General features: G+C 41.9%; 1 protein-coding gene across 1 annotated transcript in view; it reads right to left on the bottom strand.

The window, feature by feature from the left end:
* Positions 1-2,679: 2,679 nt before the first annotated feature.
* Positions 2,680-21,631, bottom strand: part of BEND4 (BEN domain containing 4) — a 38,288-nt gene continuing 19,336 nt past the window's right edge. Inside the window, exons 4-6 of the mRNA XM_030313955.1 lie at positions 19,507-19,598; positions 12,713-12,953; positions 2,680-9,262 (exon numbers count right to left, since the gene is read on the bottom strand). Coding sequence (XP_030169815.1) covers positions 9,045-9,262; positions 12,713-12,953; positions 19,507-19,598 — 551 coding nt within the window. The 3' untranslated portion in view covers positions 2,680-9,044. The remainder of the gene's footprint in view (positions 9,263-12,712; positions 12,954-19,506; positions 19,599-21,631) is intronic.

Here is a 21,631-nt window from a genome sequence, read left to right as displayed (position 1 = left end):
TAATATATTCCATTCCTTAATTATGTAAACTGTGTACTGATCAGCATACTCTAAAATTGGCCTACCTAGCATTTTGACAATTCAGAATATTTCATTTTACAAATGGAGCCATATAAATGTGGCCATTTTGCCTGGTGTCTTGTAGCATATTTTCAAGGTTCATCCATATGGTATGGTAGTAGGTATTGGTATTTTACTCCTTCTTTTATGGCTGAATAATATTCTACCATGTGGCTACACCACATTTTTTTTAACACCATATTTTGTTTATCCATTCATCAATTGATGGACATTTGGGTTGTTTCCATTTTTGGTCATTATAAAGAATGCTCCTGGGAACATCTGTATACAAGTTTTTGTGTAGACTAGAATTGCTGGGTCACATGTTAACTCTGTATGTAACTTTTCAAGCAACTGCGGGACTGCTCTTCAAAATGACAAGGTTTTGGTATCTCTGTATCCTTGCCAACATTTGTTATTGCATGTCATCTTCACTGTAGCCATCCTAGAGAAGTGGTATTTCATTGTGGTTTGGTTTACACTTCCCTAACGACTAATGATGTTGAACCTCTTTTCATGTGCTTATTGGCCATTTATACATCTTCCTTGGAGAATGTGTATTCATCCTTTGCCCACCTTTAATTGGGCTATTTATTGAGTTACGAGCTCTATATATTCTGACTACGAGTCTCTTATCACACATATGACTTGCAAGTATTTTCTCCTAGTCTGTGGGTTGTCTTTTCATTCCTCATAGTGTTCTCTGAAGCACAAAAGTAATGAAGTCCAGTTAATCTATTGTTTTTGATGTTGCTTATGCTTTTGGGTTTCACATATGGACAGATCCTATTCCCTAATCCAAGATCATGAAGATTTAATAGTTTTCTTCTAATAGTTCTATAATTTTAGCTCTTATATTTAGGTCTATGATCCAATTTGACTTTTTTTGCGTATGGTGTTGACATAGGGGTCCAACAGCATTCTTCTTTTTTTTTAAGGTAGTCTCTATCCCCAATATGGGGCTCAAACTCATGACCCCCAGATCAAGAGTCACGTGCTCTACTGAGCCAGTCAGGTACCCCTCTTTTTGATGAGGCAATGATGTGGTCCCAGCAACATTTGTTGAAAAGACTATGCTTTCCGCATTGAACTGTCTTGGCTCTTTGTTAAAAATCAATTGAACATAAACATAAGGATGTATATATGTTGGCTACCTGGGTTCCTTGCATTTCCCTATGAATTTAGGATCAGCTTGTCAATTTCTGCAAAGAATTCTGTGATTTGGATAGGAATTCCATTGAATCTGTAGATCATTTCCAGTATTGCCATCTTAAGTCTTCCACTCCATTATCATTATGATCTAGATCTTTTAAACTTCCTTCCAACTGATGTTTTGTAGTTTCCAGTGTATAAGTCTGGCACTTATTTTGTTAAATTTATTCTTCAGTATATTATTCTTTCCAATATTATCGTAAGTAGAATTGTTTTCTTAAATTAATTTTCAAGTCGTTTGTTGCTGGTGTTTAGAAATACAATTAATTCTTGACTCTCATATCTTGCAACCTGAATTTGTTCCTAACACTTTTTAAAGTATTTAAATCTGAAGCTTTACCCTATGTGTCTGGGGTAAATATTCAAAATATTTGAGAATATTTGATTACATATTTTTAATGTTTATTTTGGAGAGAGAGACCGAACGCGAGTGCGGGAGGGGCAGAGAGAGAGGGAGACAAGAGATTCTGAGGCAGGCTCCAAGCCCTGAGCTGTCAACACAGACCCCGACGTGGTGAACTCACGAACCATGAGACCATAACCTGAGCTGAAGTTGGACACTTAATTGAGCCACCCAGGTGCCCCTTGATTACATATTTTTAAGCTCGTTACTTAATAATCCTCTTTTAATGCTTTAGAATAATGAAATAATTTAAATTCCATTTTAATTGGTATTCCAATTCAAACCCAAATCATTTGGATCAAATTACTGCTTCATCCAAAACAACTGGTTGAAATGTTGCATCTTATGGTGAAAAAAATCACATCTTTATGTTTCCCCTAAAATGAAACAAGTGTTTTTAGCTTTTACTTGGTCTGATTTATGAAATAACATTTATTCAAATTTATTATTCTATAATGGTTGATATGTCTGATGTATATTTTATGCAATAACTAAAAGTGGGAAGCCACAACCATGCCACCCTATTTAGCCATAATTATTTTGTTTTTGTATTCAGATCACTGTTCAAAAACCATAAACAATCAACATTGTTCATTTTTAAAGGTCATGAGTAACAGCTGTAGGATTTTCTCCTCCTTGGTAGAATGGCTCTGTTGAGTAGGAAACAAGTGTGCTTGAAGTATGAATGTACAAAATAGCAGGCATAAGTCCTCCTGGATTCCATGCCTCTCTTAGATCGTCATTAGTTGTCTTTCATTCACTAGATTGCATGACTTTTCTGAATGATTTTTGGTCCGTTCTCTGACATAAGTTGAGTATCTTGTATTTGGGTATTAAGTATGTAATATTTTCTTGGCATTCCAAGACAGGCAGAAAAGCCTTAGCTTCAGGGGGCATAATGTTCTTTTCAAAAACAAACAAACAAACAAACAAAAAACAACCACCACCCAGAAAACGTTCTTCAATGAATTGGGAGAAAGATGCAAAAGGCAAGTTGAAACACTTAACAGAGACTTGACATTTATTGTGCAATTTTATCTCCAACAGAACATGTGGCATTCTAGAGGTATATGAGGTCATAAAATCAATACTCCAATTAGAACACCTGAAATAATTGGCTCTAGTAACAAATGTTTCTTATAATTAAAAATATTGAATGTTTAAAAAACTCTTATAACATTTTAAGTTCCTAAAAGAAATGTGCCTAACACTTAAAAAACAACTTACTTTTCTATATAAATTGTTCACAAAAAATTCTTGCTAGTCTATATTACACTATGCATTTATAGTTTTATTAACATATCCCTAGTGGGTATTAATTCTACACAGTACAACCCAATAGAAATTATTCATAGAGAATCAACAAGACTCCAACAATAAAAATATTAGGATCAATGGATTTGTCACAGTTTCTCCACAAGTGTTCATCATAGAAAATAGAGTAAAGGCAAGTTGGCCCCAGTGTTAGGCTGCTACATGAAGTTCCAGAGAGGAGAGACACAGAGGCAGTGCTTACACTGGGCAAGGGCAGGCTGGACCAGTGACCTCAACAGTTTCAGGACCCATCACACGGTCTGGCATGCCCTGTTCCCAAGAAACACAAGCCAGGCCTTGGCAGGCTCTTGAACTTAAACACAGCCAAAGAGATGTTAAAGCCATAACTACAGGAAAGAATCGACAGATTACTGTATTTTCCTACAAAATCTTCACAACAGTTCTCACAGTGAAATTGTAAATTAAATCCCTCTCTTCCAAACCAGACTCATCAATCTAAGGCTACAAATACAACAAATGTGAAAAGCGAATGAAACATTAGCTCACTGATGCCCAGTGTCATTTCTAACATTTAGGAGTTCCCAAAGAGTATCACTTCACTGAGTTCAAATTTTTGCTTTTATATCCCTGCATTTTTGTACAGGAAATCTACAAAGCAGATGTGAACAAAGTAGCAATTTTAATTTATTCACTACTTAAAAATTTTTTCTAGTCTTTAACATGGAATCTTATGTAAGTCATGTCTTATGCAGAAACCTGGGAAGTTACCAGAGGATATATGGTTTATAAGTTCCTATTTAAGCATCAATGTATTTTAAAGGTGGTTTTTAAGAACACAAATATCATCTTTCCCTTGATGCCATAAATTAAACAAAATCCATCCCAAAGTGTTGATGGGATCTGAGAACTTGACTTTGACTACTGGAGAAAACTGAAGTAGTCACCCTGCTTGTTACTAAGCCCAAAGTGATCCTCTTATTAGCTGAGTACCTTGAACAGTGTCCTTATCAATACACTGGGATAATAACAGGAACTTACAGCCTCAGAGGATGGTCAGGAGGGTTAAAAGGAGAGAATGCATTAAAGTGCTTAGTGAGTACCTGGCGCACAAGAACTCAATGAGTATCAGTTGTAGTTACTGCTGTTGTTGTTAGTGGTTTGGGATGAGCCTAAATAGTTTTCCAACGTGGCCAAGACCCACGTGGCCATTTATACTGTGGCAATTATTCTGAAAATGAACAGGTTTTTTAATGAGTCTTCTCAGCAGATAGATTTTCATTACAATTTGGGGAATTGTGATTCATAAACACCTAGACCTTGTATCAGCCAACGATGGATGGTCACGAGGAAAATGAATGTGGCCATTTTACCACAAAGATTTGGTAATTTAGTGGTTCAACAGCCAAACTAACCAAGCTGGTCATTAGGCGACCTGGACAGAGTTCAGTCCTCTCAATGCTTCTTGCAACTGAATACACTGTAGAGGGTAAAAGTGGTCTCTAATGCATAGATATTATCAGTTATGGTTTTGAATTTTACACACCAAGAGGCACGTACTGACGGGTCGTTACTTTTGCACTTCACACTGGTGTCAATCCTTCACTCTCTAAAAAAACAACCTAAATAGAAGACCCAATGCCATTGGCTGCCAATGCGCGTAACTTTGCAGAGGGCCCTCAGCTGGGTAACATTTTCCTATTATTCCAAGAGATTATTCCAAGTTATTCCAAGGGAAGAGATCTTCATTCAGTCGTTATATGACTGAAAGAAGCCATCACTGTGTTTACAATAATATACCATGGCGATACATACCGCTGTTTAGACACATTTACATTAGAGTTCTGACTCAAGCGTTCTAGTTGACATGTTTTGCCAGGCAGCTACGGCAAGTGTCGCCACATTAAACATACACCAGCAAGACTGGCACCATATGTGCAAAATCATTCTCTATTATATTTCTAGAAATTGGTATGTAAGAGCTGTCAAAAATTACAGATCTGCACTGTCAAACGACATAGCACTGAATGAGAAAAGTTACGTTTAAGTATTTCCTAAAAATAAAGTTACCCAAGAATGGGATTTTAACAAATGACTGAAATCTAAGAAAAAACAAAGGAGGTAGTGAATGGGTATTGGGTTTAGATTCTAGAGCACGGGTTTGACAGAATCCAAATGAGAGCAAATGTATGTTTGCTTTTCTGAAAATAGTGCCTGTTTCATCTCGCAGGACGCTCCCTCCATTTTCTGAGAGCAACAGAAGGGAGGACAAGACATTAAAGGTGGCAGGAAAATGGAGAAATCCAAGTTTGGATTATCGTCTAGACTCTGGATATTACAGGAATAGCTACTGGACTTTAAAAACCATTCTATCCACATCTGACACGTGGGGTAGTCGGACCAAATAATACATCGTGACACTTTATACCCCTATAATCCTGATAAATCTTTTAGTCAATGTATTTATAACTGATGAAGAGCCAAGAAAGACCCAGAATATAAATTCACTTACTTGCTCTACAGCTGTGAAACAGTTACCAAAGGAAAGGGCAGCAATTTTTTGCGGACATTGTCATTACCCTCCTACATTCCTGGTGAAACCTTACACAAATGGTGACAGTAACCTAAATCCTGAGGTGGAAACTGGGGGTGTAACAGAGAGATGCCCAGGGTCAAGGGCTGGATGTAATATTTTCAAGTAAAAAGTACAAACTTTAATCTTTACAGATTTCCTTCAAAGCATTTAGCATGGGGAGATTGTGAACAGCGCATCTCGAAGACACTGTGAGAAACGTGCCTCTAGTAAAAGTGCTCACACAAAGTTCCCCTCCATGGGTTCCGGGCCTACATCCTCTGATGGGGATCACTGAGGTTATCCTGAGCCCAGCAGAACTGCATCTGGGGCTCCAGGTCAGTTTGAAAAGTAGGCATATACTCTTTGTCACAGGATTTTAATTTGGGAAAACACGACACATTAAGACACTGTCACTGTTGAGGACTCCTCTGATAGCTGGGATTAGGGGCTACAGCTAGTACTGATAAAAATGCCAAGTTTAGTCTTTCTTGTCAGGCCAGCCCTGTGACCTCCTTCTGTCATCAAGGAAGTGGAGCATAGCTGCATCCTGAGCTGTTTTCACTCAATCCATTTTACACCAACAACAGAATGACTCAAGGAGGGTTCCAAAAGCTGACATGAGACTAAGTTTCTATCCATGAAAGCAATCGGTCCAATTGCCAGACATGTAGAAAATCCAACTCAAGAAAATAAGCAACATCTTAAGGACTTCAAAGAGATCAATAGAAAGACAGAGCAGTGAGTTCTTGGTGGTGAGCTTTTAAAATCTGGCTCCACAGAGGCCACATTGGTCTTACAAAAATAAGTGAACATCGTTTGCAAGCCCTGATTTACAAATCGGGTGACCATGCAGGCAACCACCATGAAGCAGGTTAACATAGCAGCCTTAAAGCTCAAATGGTGGCATGGACCAGACTTGAAGGAGAGGACATGGCAGAATATCCAAGCAGATGCTGTGCCACAGCCCAAGTGACCATCAGCATCTGGCTAAAGGAACACAGCTAGCGGGTGAAGGATGTAGTGAGACACCTGATTCGGGGCACATACTCTTAGGTACCAGGCCCGGGAGAAGCATTACAACTGGCTGTGTGATGTGAGTAAGCCACTCATCTTTCTGGGACTTGGTTTCCCCATGCGCGTAAGAGATGGCCAACATGTAGTTCCAATACTTTGGAATCCGTGAAGTACTGGAAAACAGCTGATAGACAAATAATCCACCTGGGATGGTGGGAAGGGAGACCAGGTGTGCCTGTGGAGCAAAGGCTGTGAGCAACCATGTAGCTTGGGAGCAGAGCTACCCAGTAGCCTTCTCGGGTGATGATAATTACAGCCAAACAGAAAGTTCCCGTCACGCTCTCTCACAGCAGTGGTGCGAGTCCTTCATCTTTAAACACATCAACATGCAAGGCTACAGAGAGTGAGGGCAGAGAGGCTCTCCTCATCACCCACACTCAAGACCAGCATGACACAGAGCTCCACCATGATGGGCAGATGTGAAGACATGCCGAATTCTGAAGCTTGCAAGAAAACGTATGAGTTGGAGTTTTTTCTAAAGCAGTAGTCAAATATTATTGCTAAAGGAAAAAAAGGACATTGAACTCAGCACTAAGGGTAACTGAAACCTAATGCAAAAAAGCAAAGGTAAGTTGGAAATACAGATAGTAATTTTGTTCTGGCCAAGATTTCCTCTCACCAAAGAATCTTGTAAGGCGTGGACTTCTCAGACCTCTAAAAACTTTTTTTCAAAAAGTCTCTTTCTTCCGTGGATGGCCAAAGAACAGTCGTTCCCTGGTTCCCAACCAACATCACATTTGCCCTTATCATTTCTTTTACTTACAAATGTTAGCTAACTTGTCCAAAACGGGATTGAAATATTAGTTCTCCCCACACCACTGAACAGATCTGACAAAGAACCAGCTCTATAAACACTAAAGTTTTTAATGGATGAAACTAAGAATCATAACAAAAGCTAAAGAAGGACCGTTTCCAGGGCCGTGCATATAGCTGGTGCTAAGTACTGAGCATAAAGGGTAACTTACTGTCTCACAGAAAATGGTCACAAAAACCTCCTCTTTATAAATGGATGCTCATAAACTTTCAGTGAATTTCCAACCCATTTTCAAAGCCCTTAGTCGTGTTTGTAGAGGACATTAATAACCTGCAGTAACTTCTGCCCATGTAGCCCTATACTCTACAAAGAATGTAACCATTGGATCTGTGTGATGGAGGAAGCCTCTCCTGCCATCCAAATATGAAGCCCTCAGAAAGATTCTAGCACCTCCACAGTATTTATAGGTAAGGAATGCTCTCAAAGACAGTACTAATTTCCCAGAAGGAGCTCAACAAATTAAACAGGGGAACACAAGTGGGAGTGCTTTAGTGTTAACTTAGCCAGAGCTTGTCGCTCAAGGGAACACTGAGTGGGAAGGAGGCACAAAACATTGGGACGAAACATTTTCATCGGTGACAACAAGTAACAAAAGTTTGGTGCAAACTGTAAAGATCAACTCAGCACAGAGAGACCCTCACATTTCAGAGAAATTACAGACAAGCCTATTGCATAGCTGTCAGAACGGCCTCGAAGCTGTGTGTATATAATTCCAGAACATCTGGTCAATTCAGTGAGTCCCATCAGTCACACCACTTGTTTGCTCTTCAGTGCACCAAACAACTAATTGATTGAAATTCTCATCGCTCAGCCCATCACTCTGGCAATGTGTCAACAGAACCTGAGTTAAGGCCATGGAAACTGTGGGTCTATGAACCCACAAAATTAAGCATTTGAAGGGGTTTTGGATCCTGGAGGTTTCTTGACTGACATAATAATGAAAGCTTGCTGTTTGTAAACCCCAGAGATCATGTAGTGCCTTTCTAATCAACATGGTAGAATTTTAGGGGGTTAAAATAACTAAAAAAGAACCCAGCTGATTTCCAGTTAATCATTGTCTGGCAGTGCCTTTTCTCTGGCTTGTTTTTAATATAGGCTTTATCAAGGTAGAAACAGCATACAATGTCACCTAACCTAGGTCTTCGCTGAGAAGTATGAATTCAAGTCTTTGTAAACTATAGACAACTAATTTGAATTAAAGTAAGAGAATGTTTGTTCATTGTCCCTTAAAATAACTCCATGTCTCTACCTCCTCTCATGGGCAGGGACTCTAACTCAATCTTCTGTGAGGACCAGCTCTGCTCAGGAAGCAGCACTTACTTGAAGATTTCAGACAGCTGACCAGGAGCTCACCTATTCTTTTTACCTCCACTGTCTAGCTAGTAATAATTCCAAATCTCGTTTGTTTCTTTCTATAATATCCCGAAAGTCTGTTGCAGGTTCCAGAGACTTCCCAAATAACCCTAAAATGGATTTCTATTTGGGAAGTGTGGCAGTAGGTCAAGAGAGTTAAGGTTAGGGATGTGGCAAGTCTGACAGGAGGACATGCTTTGGACTCTCAGGTGATGATAACAGGACATTGACAACTGGAACTCTTCGGAGGACCAGCTACTACAGTGTAAAGATTTTGTCCACTAATCCCCAGACCCATCCTGGGAATTTTTATTGAAGACCTCATCCTGGGAAGCCTGGTGATCGATCCCTTCATAAAACGAGCCACCGTTGTGCAGGAAAGTCCCTACTGCCCGCCCCTGCCGGGCATGACCCACAGCGTCGCTGAACACTTTGTTTATTTGTTCCTCAGAGGGCATCCACCAGTCGGGGTTGGAGGTACAGTGCATCCTAATGAATTCTGTGGGAATAAACACAACAATAAAGAGAGAGAGAGAAAAACAACTGGTTTTTGCAGAAAATGACAGAGGCTGCTTAAACATTTACAGAAGCTCTACAAGAAATCTTTATGGGAAATCCAATGTAATGCTATGATGATGTCACTCCTTAGACTCAAGTCACTACATGTAAGTTTCTACTCATGTGCAAAAGTACAAATCCTCCTAAGGAACATCTCCTATCAAAATGAAAGGTAAATGTGATCTGTAAGATGTACGAGATACACCACGCTTGGTAAGAGTTATGAAGTACATTTCAAACCTATGGTGGCATCTGTTCACATTTTTAGAATGTTAACTATTTCCGGAAACACAGCAAATATTGTTGGCATGGTATTCTTTAAGCTGCCACTAATCTGCAGATTAAGTGCAACAGGATTAACAAAATCTCAATGACTGAGAAACTGCCCAAATTGTAGCTCAGAACAGATTTTCACATTCTCAACATGTATCATAGGTTATGCTTATTTCTCTCATTAGAATGTCCATACATGTACTGACGAATTATTTCTTACATCAGATTTCTTCTAAATACTTAATTTCACCAGAAGGCAATCAGCATGCCTAGAAGGGTACATATAAAGAAAGTAGCCAAGGCTCCCATAAAATAAACTCGGCTTCCAAATGACCTATTCTTCCTGTTTTCTCAGGGGGTCAGGCCACAGGCATAACTCCTACCTGGCTATTTTAATATGAGCCCTTATAAACTGAAGTGAGCATTTTGGAAAAAGTTCTAAGTCAAACTGTGTTATTTTTGCATAGCTGATTCTAAGTCCAATGTGACTATTATTTACACAGTTTCCTCTCCAACACCACTCCCTCTACAAGACAATAGGTCTGGTTGTAGGACTGGATTTGTCTAAAATTACTGCGTGCAGTTCTGGCCCTATCTGCCTTTGGGAGATGCTGATGCTTTTCAAGTACTTGGACCTCAAAAATCTCAAGAACTGAACTGTGCCCATCTTAGTAGATAGAGTCTAGCTCAGCCGAGAAGCAGGGGCATCACTGAGTTCACTGGCATTCCCTTCAATTTTGTTCCTGGGGTGAGAACCTCGCTCATCTCACCGGAGTCCCAGCCTTGGTTACCTTCCTCAAGGGAAATAACAATGTTTATTCAGCAACTCATCCTCCAAAACTGCCAGAATCAGATGGCTTATCCTTGGGTGCAGGCCTGGGAAACACTGAAGGCTAACTCCCTGATCCTCTTCTGTCCCCCTCACACCCCTACTGTATTTAGTAAGTATTCAATAACTGTTGTAGTTTCCCGTCGTCTCTGTCCAGACTCTTCACTCCTATCAGCAGGAGGATTTAAAAGCTAAGGAATGAGGACACTGTGACCTTGCAACTCTGAGAATGTGCCCGCTCTATGACACCTCTCAACCTCCACCTTCTCCTTAGTGTCTGTTGCTGACACAGGACTTTCTCTAATATTGTGGTAAAGACTATTAAAAACTAAATGCAGAGTTCACTCTGTTACACAGATAGGAAGCATCTTCACAGGCCCTCTTCCCTCTAAGGTCAGACCACCTTCAGGAAGGGTCAACCTGGAGTTTGGTTCCATTTCAGAAAGCACCCTGTTTTCAAAGTGTTCAATGGTCTGAGGTTTCCTTGGCTGTTCTAATCTTGCTCACAACAGGGATGTCCACCTTGGGAATCACCAGGTCTAAACCTTTATGAAAGGGATGCCATCTGGGTCCCAGGAAGGCCTTAGGATTTCAGCCTTTGGGACAAGCATATAAACAGTCTAATTGGCTGCCCCTGACACAAACAGTCACCACGTTCTGCCTGTGTATTCTCCACCCATGGGCTGGGTGGAAGCCTGTGGCTGTGTCCCAAGGTGAGGCACGAGCTGGAGAATGTAGATCCTGGTCAGCCAACCTGGACTTTGTCAGTGTCACGGTGGGTCAGGCAACATGCTCAGGGCAGCAGCACTGTGCTTTGGGATGCCTGTTAATCCCCCAGTTTCACTGACTTGCTGGTTAAAATGTAAACCATTTAGTAAGAATTTCTGGAAAGGGATACAATTGTGAGGCCTCTTGTCCTGACTCCCCTTATAAGCCCCAGGGCAACTTCTTGGAGTACAGTGTTCCCAGGAGCGCCCCAATCTCACAAATGCCTCTGTCACTCTTGGTGAGTAACGCTGTCAGCTCTAATGATGTTGAGAAATAAAGGAAACTCTGGCTTAGTCTGCTAAGACCCTGGAAATTTCCATCACCCACTGAGTAGGTGGAATTTTCAGACTGGCCAACAGGCGGTGCTCTGGCTCACCCATGCCTAGGGGACACTGGGGTTTTCATTCCTGGTGGTTTTCTCAAGGATGGGCCACCTGAACCAGAATCACCAGCAATGCATGCCTCTCTCACTCCTACTCCAGACGTGCTAAATCGGAAGCCTGGGGGCTGGGGGGGAGGCACTGAGGAATTGCAGCTGCTAACAAAATCTACACATGTCTTAGGCACCCTGATGTTGCCAAATACTGTGGGCATCCTGGGAGGGAATGCTGGAGTGTCCTTTCTGAAAACAAGGCCTCATCAGTAATGATGTTTCTTCACTGTCATTTCTTCGCCAGGAAATATTTTGATCCCTGTCTCAAGTAAATTATTAATAAGCTTTTCCAACCAATAAAATTACTAGTGAATTATAAAGGTTAATGTTTGAGCCTTTTGATGTGAATCTGTCATGTGTGATCAGTGTTCCTGGTGGCGCTATAATGTTTCTACTTGTCTAAATCTGTGTTTATTTGCACCTGCTGAATCAACTGTGTAGCTCTTGATTCCTCCTTCTCACCCTCTGCCTGGCCTACCACAGTGTAGATCAGCTGCAAAGTAATCAGTTGTTAATACTGAGGAAATGGTAGCATCTAAGTAGTATTTTTAATACAGAAACTTCAAAAATGCTGACAAAATAAAGTTTGATGGGGCCAGGAATACTTTAGGCACCCCAATTTTAAGGGAAATTAATTCTAAATAAATTTAATAAGGAGTTAGGTGCAAGTACTCTTGAGGAGGTAGCTGGCGGGTGGTGGGAGGCACAAGCTGCAAATGGAAATGGGATATATCATTTTACTAATTTTTGGCAAATTCCACGTCCTCCCTTCCTCCGTGCATTTCCCAATGCTCCAGTTTTGCTGGAGGTGGCCTTCTGTGGCAGCAAAGAAACTCTAGATTTAAAGCGTGAAACATGAGGTGCTATGCAATGCTTATGTGCCACTAAGTGAGAACGCCAAGGCTAAAGCAAACGAAGGTGTTTTAAAGAACTTCTCGATACCAAGTAGATGGGCCACATGAAGCCTAGAAAGGTCTCAGCGGAAAAAACCAAAATACAGTAAAGGCTGAACACTTGCACGGGGGAGCCACAGCCAATGCAGTGAAATGAGATCACAGATGGTGACACTGAGCGGAAGGATGCAGTACCTCGGAGGCATGTTACTTTAACTGGATCCAGAGGGCGTCTTTCAGGACCTGTCTCTCCTGACTGCACTGACCTTTTCCTTTTCCCAAGGCCGCATGAGTACTTAAGCTCATCGGTTGTGAAAACAAATCTGATGAGGTATCGAAGGAGCCGTCTCCCATCTTTCTTTGAAGAATTTACCGCCTCGTCCCACTGTTTGCTCGTTATGTAGACAGGATAGTTGTTCAACAGCTGCTTGCTTCCCTGGAAAAGCGAAGTATTTTCTCATTACCTTAACTTAGCCAGCCAGCCAGCCAAGGCGATCTCCATTTCAAAGGCAAACATGCTTTTTAACCAAGTGGCTCTGCTGACAATGAACCAGGTACTGAAGAGCACAGGTAATTGCTCACACTGAGAACGGGCACTTTTCAAATTACATTTGCATTTTCTATAACAAGAGCCAATGAGGTATAATGAACACCTTTGAAAGAGGAGCTATTTATAACTTGCATTTTAACAGGTAGGTTAAAATGTGTCAAGATCCAATGACAGGGAACAGTATTTAAATATAACCCGTAACTTTCCTTTTCAATCTATTAAAATATGCAAAAATGACTTTGAAGAGTGTGATCAAACAGGTCTCTTCATCCTTTGGTTGGCGGTTAAGTATTTTTAGAAATGATGCTGGTGGTCTATTTTCATAAGGTATTTATTACTTGTGCTTAATTCGCCTAACACCTGATAGCCACTGCATAACAGTGGAAATGACATTAAAAAGTGAATTTAAAAAAGGGAGAATTGTGAAAACTAAAGAAAAAAAAGTCAATAACGCAAACCAGGTTTCCTCAAATTATAGCTTCTGCAAATGCCACTATGTCAACTCAAAATTTTTCTTCCTTTTCATCTTCTTAATTTATGTCTGCTATAAAATTCCCAGGCTCAATAGCTGCAGTGGGACTAATTACAGGAATTTCTGTAACATTTATAAGCCATGTTTAGTCAATTCCACCTACACAACCATTACTTTAGTTCTGGTTGTCCATAAAATTCTACAGTCCAGGACAAATTAATTAACCCATGATCTTAGTTTTAATGTACTCCTTCCCTAGTAATTAAGGTGTACAAAATAAAGAAAAACTCATTCAGTTTTACAACTCTGCAAATTTACTACAGGTTATAAATTTGGCACTGTTTGGGTCTGATAGGGTTTTATTTCAAAAATTGCTGTTAGTTGAGCACTGAGAAGGGCAAATGGCACAGGACCCAGGAGGAAAGGTGCAGACAAGACTGTCCCCTAAAGCTGCATGGAATCACACCCGGGGAAAGTCATCACCACACTGGTCACACTTCCTTGAACTAGGAGTGTGGCTCAGGTTCCTTGTTATAAGGGAGGCAGCTGAGGCACACGGTTTGTACTCTGAATTTAGACCAGCTGCAGTCTGAACTGAATCTTGGTTCCAGGTGTTATTTGTGTTTCTTGAGCACGAGACTTCAACTGGTTGCACCAAAGTTTCCCTGTTTATAAAATGGGAAGAACTAAATTATCGTGGGTTTAAGACTTGAGTATAGGGGAGCATGAACCAAGACTTGGCTCTGGTGCTGTAAATGATCACAGATGGGCAAGAGCCCAGAGGTTCAGAAAGGGTCCCCTCAGCCCAGGCTGCTCTCTCACAGCCCGGGGTGAGAGACGGAGGGATGACAGGAGTCTGCAAGGAGGAAAGATACAGAATCCAGGAGGGCAGGCAACCATTCCAGTGAGCCAGGGTGTGGGGGACTGAAGAGTCAAGGTGATTCCCAGGTGAAATGGCAGTGTCCTTCACAAAGACAAGGAACAGAGAGAGGGTCACGGCATGGAGAAGGAGATAGATTGCAAGGAAGAGAATTCTCCTGCTTCCCATGCACAGGGAGAAAAGGGTTTACCAGGGTTGTGATTAGTGGAGCTCTCAGGACAACAGGGTGGGGCCCGAGGAAGGTGGAATCCAGGGCTGGTTGCCTCAGACCACAGATTGTGTCAAAAAGTATTTCTGTGGAAGAACATTACTGATAACCGCCACCATTTCCACAATCAGCGATGCACAGACTGAGGCTAGCCCCGTGCACTCTGTGGCCTTGGCCTCTTCGCTGCTCACACGTGGTGCTGCCAGTACCCTTGCAGAGCCGGGCTCTGGGGCAGGCCTCAGACAGGTGACCGACATGGAAGCTTCAGCTCTGTCTGTCAAACTAAGGATAATGATCCCCGCTTGCAGCTTTGTGGTGAGGAAACCACCCATCTCCCCACCTGAAGATAAGCCCATGAGGGCTGGGGTTTTTAGTCTGTGCTTTACTCAGTGCCTTATTCTCAGGGCTGAGAACAGTGTCTGACGCACAGTAGGTGCAGTGAATATCTGTACAATGACTGATGCAGTAGATGCTAGTGTGGCTGCTATGAAGCACACGCTCAAGAATGGTGGCTACAATGAAGAGTTCTTTCTTGTTTTCTTTCTCTTTTTACTGCTGCGGCACTGGGACATGTGAAGAGCTTCTGATGAATAGAAATGGGCAGAGTGAAAGATCTTTAAGGAGAGCAACAAAGACAAGGGGCCATTAAAAGCTGGTACTAGGGACAGAGGGCTTCTGCCAATCCTTAATTTAAGATCATCCTTTCAGTGATGGTCCTTGTAAGTACACCTGTGAGCCTCAGAAAAGGAGACTGAGCAGTGGGTTGTTAAACCTTTTACTTATTTAATGTTGTCCAAGTTTTTTTTATTATTAAAAAATATTTTTAATGTTTGTTTACTTTTGACAGAAAGAGAGAGTAACAGAGTGAGAGCAGGGAAGGGGCAGAGAGAGAGGGAGACACAGAATCTGAAGCAGGCTCCAGGCTCCGAGCCGTCAGCACAGAGCCTGACGTGGGGCTCCAACTCATGAACCGCGAGATCATGACCTGAACCAAAGTCGGACGCTTAGCCAACTGAGCCACTCAGGAGCCTCAAATACTGTGCAAGTTTTAAAAACAGCTTTCCTGGGGCGCCTGGGTGGCTCAGTCGGTTGGGCATCTGACTTCGGCTCAGGTCATGATCTCGCAGTTCATGGGTTCGAGCCCCACGTTGGACTCTGTGCTGACGGCTCAGAGGCTGGAGCCTGCTTTGGATTCTGTGTCTCCCTCTCTCTCTGACCCTCCCCCATTCATGCTCTGTCTCTCTCTGTCTCACAAATTAATAAAAACAGCTTTCCCTTGGGTGTCTGAGCTCATTGGGCAAGACAGGGTTCCTGTAACTGTTTTGCCAAGGATGTTAAATCCTTTTCCAAGGTCTCACAAGACAAAAGGTGGAACTAGGAACCTGGTCCTTGAATTCAGAGCCCACCCCTAAGACCAGGGTTGAGTCTGTTTCAAGATGAGAGGTGCTGGAGATGAGGGAGCTCAGAAACCAAGGAATGAACTTTCTCAAATCCTTAAAAAGAATCCACTCGTACAGAAGAGCTCAACAGCTCTCCAAAAAATGAAGCTCTCCATAAGTGTAGAAATACCATTTGGAGGTAATTTTCTTAAAAAGAAAAAAAAAAAAAAAAAAAAAAAAAAAAGGAAAAGCAGGAAGAAAGTAATTTACAGCCCCAAACAACTCAGATGCTCCCTGTTTTAAGGATGAGATTTACCATACTGTTTTATTTTTTTTAATGTTTATTTATTTTTGAGAGAGAGAATGTGAGCAAGGGAGGGGCAGAGAAAGAGGGAGACACAGAATCTGAAGCAGGCTCCAGGCTCTGGGCTGTTAGCACAGAGCCCGAGGCGGGGCTCGGACCCATGGACCGTGAAATCATGACCTGAGCCGAAGTCAGATGCTTAACCAAACTGAGCCACCCAGGAACCCTGAGATTTACCATACTGCTTTACCATAGTTAATAGAAATAAAATGTGATCAATAATATTGAGAAAATGCCCACATGCCTGAAATGACAGTAAAAACAGCATAATAATGGCGATGATGGGTAATAAAAAAGTTTGAATATTCCTATCCAGAGGAAATGTAGATATGTCCCTTTTTTATGTTTTCATAAATTCTGATTGCATAGTCTCTTCAATTAGCCACCAAGAGGTTATTAAACTCTCATCTATAAATCACTTTGAAAAAACCAAAATAAAAAGCATTCATTTAATGCATTCACAGACTCAAACAAATGGAAGACGTATTACTTAACATTTAAGTAACTTCTGAATTACTGTTAGGAACAATGTGCTCTGTGAGCACAGAGAGGGTATGGCAATCAGGGAGAACTTCTTGGAGGAAGTGGGCTTTTTAGAAGTGTTTTTCTGTATAACAGAAATGTCAAGTTGGGAAATGTGGACCCTATTCTAGGGAGTAAACAAAGGATTTCAAGCATGTGACATTTATTCTGGAATAAATACTGGTTTAGAAAACTAACTTCCTAGTGTGGAGAAAGGAGAAGAATATGTTGCATAGTCCAGGTAAAAAGTGTGGGGAGAGAGGTAGAGAAAAGAGACACTACTCAATGTAGCTGTGGAACAAGCAGATGTCAGGAATGAGGAAGGAATCAGTAATGCCTCAGAAATTTCTGCCTGGGGTTGTTGCTGCCTTTACTGCAGAGAAAACAGGGGTAGGGATGGGCATTCAGAGGCCATGCCATGAGTCTGAGGGTGCAAGAGCATTCCATTGTTGGTCAGCAGTTGGACACAGTGGCTGGGAGTTGGGGACTGGTGGCCCAGATCTAGATTTGGGACTTGTTAACCTGCATGTAGCTGGTGTTCAGAGAGAGAACATAACTGACTGGAGAAGGGCAGTGGATGGTGAGAGAGGGAGATGAAAGGTGACACTCTGGGGAAACGGTGGATGGAAAAGGACAAGGAAGGAGAAGACAGTCCTGACGCTGAGTCCAAGAGAAAGCATGGAGCAGAAAGGTGAGATCCTGGGGATAATGGGAGCTGGAAAAAGGGCCCCTGCACTGGCGCTGGGAATGTCCCCAGGGCCACTTGCAGAGGACTCTGGTAAGCAGTCAAGGTGCAGCCAGATTCTTGGGGGCAAAAGAGCAAGTTGGAAACCAAGAATGGAGTAACAAATACAGACCAGTCTTTCAAGTGTTTTAATCTCTAAAGAAATGAGGTGACCATTCTGCAAGTGCCTTCAATGACAGGCACTGGAGACATGGCCCAACCTTCAAGGAGCCTGATGCATGGTGGTGCACAGTGGAAGGGTGGACAGAGACTGCAGTGCGTGATGGAAAGAGAAAGAAAAGATGATAATGGAGGGAGTGTGGGAGCATCAAGGGAAGGCCGAGTTTCATGGTGTTTGATACTCAGAGGAGTGACCCGGTAAATCGGTGCACAAGACAAGGAATAACTGATGGCACAAAGCCCCAGAAGGGGGAGGGCAGCATGGATGAAAGAACAGGCGTGGATGGGTAGCCCCAACAAGGGGCAGGGGCATAGCTTCCTGGGGGCACCAGGTGTGCCAGAAGGTAGGAATCAGTGCAGCAGAATTCACCGGATTGACTCCCAACTTGGTATCGCTTACTTTTTTGCAGAATTCAAGACAGGGAGGGTGGTGGCCCCAGGGACGGGGCACTGGAGGAAAGGGGCAGACACTCTGAAGTAGCTCCTCCAAACTTCAGGGAAAGGGAGTGACTGCCAAACATGTCTCATGCCACAGTTGAGTTTCCGTGTCTTTTCATTCTCTGGTCTATTTTATGTGCAGAAAAGTGGGGAGTGGTGTTTTCTTGTCTATCTTCGGCAGCGAGGCATGGGGTCAGGGTGGGAATGGCAGGTGTGAGGCTCGATCTATGAAGTGGATAGCACAAGGATAGAATTTTTTAATATTTATTTTTGAGAGAGAGAGAGAGAGAGAGAGAGAGAGAGAGAGAGAATGGGGGAGGGGGAGGGGGAGACAGAGAATTTGAAGCAGAATCCAGGCTCTGAGCTGTCAGCACAGAGCCCGATGTGGGGCTCAAACTCACGAACCATGAGATCATAACCTGAGCCGAAGTCAGACGCTTAACTGACTGAGCCACCCAGGCGCCCCTTGAGAAAGGAATTTCAAGATGATTTCAACTAGACACAGACAGTATGGAAGGATGTGTGAAGACGAGATGAGAAGGTCCACAGCCTGCTGTCACCAGTGAACAATTCACCTTGCCAAAAGAAGCAAACTACGTAAAAAGAGCTGACATACTGCTATCAACCTAGGACATTTCTAACCTCAGCACCATACAGTGCTGTTGTTACTTCCACTGGATTTAGGTTCTAAAGTCTGTATGATTAAAACAACATATTTCAAAACCAAGCCTTGAAAATCTTGTAAAAATGTACCATGTTTAAACTGACATGCCATTACCAGCAGAACAGACCCTTTCTCCTACACTTTGGAAGGGGCTGTGGTTGCTCCTACCAAGGTCCAGAGGAAGAAATGCTCATGTTTCAGAGCCCGGGGTCTGGTGAACACCCATCTAAAAATCAAGAAGTGTGGGAGGTGCCTTAGAGCAAGAGGTTTTTTGGAATACTGGCTCTGCCTGAGAAGGGCAGGCTGGTGTTTCCCATTTCAGCCCCTGTGCCGCAAGAATGCCAAAAGACTTGCCTATGCCATTTAAACTGGCATTTCTTTACTGCCCCCTCTCAAGAGTACAGCGTTGAATCTTGGTGAGTCAAGTACACACATGATCTTCCTCCAAAGTACATGGACTCATAGGTAATAAGCACCACAGACCTCAGAGAGTCAAAAATGTGTCTTGCCGGCCATCTGTTCTGGCGCATCCGTGGAAGCTATTGAGAAGCTTGGTCTGAAGGAAACTTCAGACAGAATGATGTCTACCTTCTTCCCTAGGAACCTACCTCGGCGGGCTGGTCGGCTGGCTGGGGGATCAGGAGCTGGTTGTGATGCTGCAGCACAGTCTTCAAATAATCCAGAACGGTCTGGCAGGGCACTGGGTGGGAGAGATGGCAATGATTACACATTAGCTACCCCAGGACAAGGAAATCAAAAGCTTTAAAGTTTGAAGAGATTTTTGATGTAAACATCTAAATAAAAAAAGACTTATTTTCTAAAGGAAATAGAATCTTCTTTCATTTGACATCCGTAGTTATTTCAGTTTGTAAATACAGAACAGATGCTATGATTTGGGGAGAATTTTTAGGCTCAGCACAATTCACTGAAAACTTTCAAGTCATACTTACTCTAAGATGGATTTGGGTCAATAATATGATCAATGAACCAGAAGATATGTATCTTGACTTCTTTGACTCAAGTTGTAACATCAGCACTCAGTGATGTTTTTTAAAATCAAGGTACTGCAAACTAATGTTTTGCCAGTTTTTAATTAATAATATAATGCCCAATTTTACGGACAGATTCATTCCTAGCTCTGCAAGCAAGCAGGAATGCCATGCAGTGTAGACCTGCTTCCCAACGTGGATACAGCTGGCCAGGGTTTTTACTCATCTGGTCCAATACAGAGTTGGTTATTGTGTGTTTCATTAACTGTTGCACTAATCTTTTGAGGTTGAAGCTCATAGATTCATTGAATAATTACCATAAACTAAACAGATAGTAACCCAACACGGTACATTTTTTGTACCACTGCAGAAATAATTCCTACATCTTAAGATTGATATAAGAGCCATTTCAGAAGTAGTACTAATTGCCTTTAAAGGTCTTGGTAGCTTAGTTAATAACCCAGTTTATAGGAATTATTGCCACTATCTGTCTCAGATGTGTGTTTTCTTTAGCTTTTTTTTGTCACAGTAAAGAAAATAATGAATATTTAACCGAAATCCCCAGTTTAAAGTATCACTACTGCTTCTTGGTTTTTCTCACCTTTTTTTTTTTTTAAAAGATCGCAAACATAAGTTATCATCTTTATCTACACAGCTAATAGCTTTGGGTTTTTTAGGTGACATCATGTTGTAATATAACAAATCAAAAACTACATCAACATCCTTTTGAAGAATCTGAATGATAGGAAGTAGAAGTAGTTTAAGAATCTTGCCAAAAAAAAAGTACCATATATTCTTAAATAACCATCCTTATGGACCTGTGTATTTTAGACCTGTCACAGGCCATGCCTAAGCAGTCCTTCGAATATGGTCTTCAAACTGGAGAAGCATTTGCCGAATAACCACAAACTCAACAAAAAGAAGGCATACGTGCATCAGTTTGAAATAGGCCTTTTATTAAACCAAAGTTTAATAAAACCTGTCAAGTACCTCTAATTCACTGGCCTGTTAAAAGTCTAACCCACTTTACTGACACCACAGCAAGTTAAGAATGACTCTTTTGTTAATGGCATTGACTGTGGGGGGAAAAGCAGGGGACCTGAGAAGCTAATGCTGAGTTCTGGGTTTCCACTAACTGTGTGGCCCCACTGAACTTGTGTCCAAGTCTCCTGCAACCAGCGTGGAGTGGGAGGCTCCCAATGGCAGCACTGGGTCCTTCCCGGTTTGTGCTCAGAAGCAAACACCGCTGTACACGTCACTGCTTTGCCAAGTGACGCATGCAAGGTGTTACTCTGGATTTATTTGGGAAGTCTTTTTTTTTTTTAATAATTTTTTTTAATGTTTATTTATTATTGAGAGGCAGAGAGACACAGAGTGTGAGCAGGGGAGGTGTGGGGGTGGGGGGAGACACAGAATCCCAAGCAGGCTTCAGGCTCTGAGCTGTCAGCACAGAGTCCAACGCGAGGCTCGAACTCACGAACTGCAAAATCATGACCTGAGCCAAAGTCTGTTACCTGACCACCTGAGCCACCCAGGTGCCCCTATTTGGGAAGTCTTAGTAAAATTTGCAAATACTCATGGACTGATTAGGATTTGAATGAGACTTCTTTTGATCCTTTACCCATATTTTTTAGTCATTAAGATGTCTAAGAAAAAATGTTTAAATGAAACACTAAAATGCTTACAAAACTGAATATTCAGCATGACCTCAACCATGTTATGAATAATTATGTACATAAAGAGA

The sequence above is a fragment of the Lynx canadensis genome, chromosome B1, assembly GCF_007474595.2.
Source record: "Lynx canadensis isolate LIC74 chromosome B1, mLynCan4.pri.v2, whole genome shotgun sequence".
NCBI lineage: Eukaryota > Metazoa > Chordata > Mammalia > Carnivora > Felidae > Lynx > Lynx canadensis.
The sequence above is the reverse complement of the archived record's forward strand: the minus strand, read 5'-3'. Positions and strand labels throughout refer to the sequence as shown.